Genomic DNA, 2,500 nt, shown 5'->3' on the forward strand with positions numbered 1-2,500 from the left:
AGCACTTGCTGCTGCTCCCCGTCAGAGGCTCGAGCCGGGACAGTCTGAGGGTTTAGGGTTTAGGGTTTAGGGTTTAGGGTTTAGGAGCGCAGACGTACTGGCAAGGGGTGAGGAACAGCCGACGGGGAAACCCTAAACCCTAAACCCTAAACCCTCAGGTACAGCAGCAGCTCCTGTTGCTGCTGTCGCAGCAGCAGCTGCTGCTGCTGTTTCAGCAGCAGCTGCTGCTGCTGAAACAGCTCCTGCTGCAGCTTGCTGCTGCTGCAGGTTGCTGCTGCTGCAGCTGCTGCTGCAGCTAAAAGCAAGAAGCAAATGATGCCAGATTAGACCAACTTATATGCGGCATCTTACTCTGCTGCTCTTGCTGCTGCTGCTGCTGCTGCTGTTGCTGCTGTTGCTGCAGCAGCAGCTCCGTTTGTTGTAATTGCTGCTGCTCTCGTTTCTGCTGCTGTTGAGGAACAACAGCAACAACAGCAGGAGCAGCAACGGCAGCAGCAGGAGCTGTTGCTGCTGCTGCTGCTGCTGCTGCTGCTGCAACTTCAGGACAAAGGCTGCCGCAGGTAAGACTGTAGACCTCTGGGTCAAGTTGCTGCTGCTGCTGTTGCTGCTTCTGCTGTTGCTGCTGCCGTTGCAGCTGCCCTTGCTGCTGCTGCTTCGGGTTTTGCTGCTGCAGGCGCTGCTGCTGCTGCTGCTGCTGCTGCTGCTGCTGCTTGCTTCGCAAAACAGCGCCAGCGAGGGGACTTCAAAGTAAATGAATTAAATTCATTTTTTAATTTCAAATTAAAATAGAATTCGACATTTTTAAACAGCAAGACAGCTTCGGGTTTCGCTGCATGCAGCTGCTGCTGTAGGCTGGGGGCCCCCCGGGGGCCCCCCAGGGCCACCAGCATTTTAACTTTCCTTAATAAATACTTTTTAATAAATCTAAAATCTGCACTTTTTCAATTATGAATTTAAAATGAACTTCTGAGAAGGGATTGAGAGGCTTTATTGAGGTGTACAGACACCTGGATCCGCGAGCCAAGCCGCAGCAGCGGAAACGCGGCGGAAGGATTTTCGGGTTTTTCGCCTCAAAAGTATTTATTTATTTATTTAAAAGTGAATTATAAATAAATAAATTCATAATTGAAATAAATTAATTGAAAAAAAAGAAATTCAACAAAAGAAATTGAAAGGTCCCACCGGGATTCGAACCCGGGTTAGTGGATTCAAAGTCCACGGTGCTAACCACTACACTATGGAACCGACGACAGAGCCCGAATTAGGGTTTAGGGTTTGGGGTTTAGGGTTTAGGGTTTAGACTTTAGGGTTTGGCCAGTGGGTCTGGGCCTCCGCTGTGAGGGTTTAGGGTTTAGGGTTTAGACTTTAGGGTTTGGCCAGTGGGTCTGGGCCTCCGCTGTGAGGGTTTAGGGTTTAGGGTTTAGGAGCTCTTGCTGCAGTTGGGCTTTTCTGCTGCCAGGAGAAACGAAACCCTCAGAAACCCCAACCCTAAACCCTAAACCCTAAACCCTAAACCCTAAACCCTGATTCTAAACCCCAGCGGCTTCTGCTGCCCCGTCTGCTGCTGCAGCGTGGCCGAGGAGAATCCGCTGATGTCAGAGGATGAGATCCAAGGCGATCCCGAAACCCCAAACCCTAAACCCTAAACTAGGGTTTGAAAGACCTCAGCACAGCTATTCGCCACGCCACTGCCACCGAGGCCAATAACTCCAAAATGCTACAAAATTTATTTCCAGAAGATCTCTTCTTGGGGGCCCCCTGGGGGCCCCTAAAAGGGCCCCCAAGGGCTCCCCAGGGGGCCCCCAGGGGGGCCCCAAGGGGCCCCCAGAGGGCCCCCGGGGGCCCCTCAGGGGCCCCCAAAGGGCCCCGGGGGCCCCTTAGGGGACTCCCAGGGGCCCCCGGGGGGCCCCCAGGGGCCCCCGGGGGGCCCCCAGGGGCCCCCGGGGGGCCCCCAGGGGCCCCCGGGGGGCCCCCAATAAGAGATCTTCTTAGGGGCCCCCAGGGGGCCCCCAAGGAGATCTCAAGGAGCCCCGAGAGGCCCCCAAGGGGCCCCCAAGGGGCCCCCAAGGGGCCCCCAAGGGGCCCCCAAAGGGCCCCCAAAGGGCCCCCAAAGGGCCCCCAAAGGGCCTCCAAGGGGCCCCTAGGGGCCATGGAGGTTTAGGGTTTTTAATTGTCTTCAGTGACAGGTCCTTGAAGAGCTGAAGCGATTTGAGAACCCCCAGAACCCTAAACCCTAAACCCTAAACCCTAAGCCCTAAACCCTAAATCCTAAACCCTAATCCCTAAGCAACTGAGACAGAACTCGAAGACAGAAGTGATACAAAAGGAGCGGAGGGTCAACACCGCCAGGGTTCAGGGATCAGGGTTTAGGGTTTAGGGTTTAGGGTTTAGGGTTTAGGGTGTAGGGTTTAGGGTGTAGGGTTTAGGGTTTAGGGTTTGGGGTGTCTTCATGGCCTCCACCGCTGTGCCCTCCCATTCTCAGCAGCAGCAAAAGTTGAAT

At 54.8% G+C, this 2,500-nt stretch overlaps 1 protein-coding gene across 1 annotated transcript in view; it reads right to left on the minus strand.

Annotated features, from left to right (window-relative positions):
• ENH_00045010 (hypothetical protein) overlaps window positions 1-890 on the minus strand; it is a gene marked incomplete at both ends in the record, with an annotated part of 1,065 nt that extends 175 nt beyond the window's left edge. The window contains 3 exons of the mRNA XM_013580960.1: window positions 153-295; window positions 352-709; window positions 885-890. Of these exons, the coding sequence (XP_013436414.1) occupies window positions 153-295; window positions 352-709; window positions 885-890 (507 nt within the window). The remainder of the gene's footprint in view (window positions 1-152; window positions 296-351; window positions 710-884) is intronic.
• Between the last annotated feature and the right edge of the window lie 1,610 nt (window positions 891-2,500).

The sequence above is a fragment of the Eimeria necatrix genome, genomic scaffold (assembly GCF_000499385.1).
Source record: "Eimeria necatrix Houghton genomic scaffold, Enh_scaff339, whole genome shotgun sequence".
NCBI classification, from domain to species: Eukaryota; Apicomplexa; class Conoidasida; order Eucoccidiorida; family Eimeriidae; genus Eimeria; species Eimeria necatrix.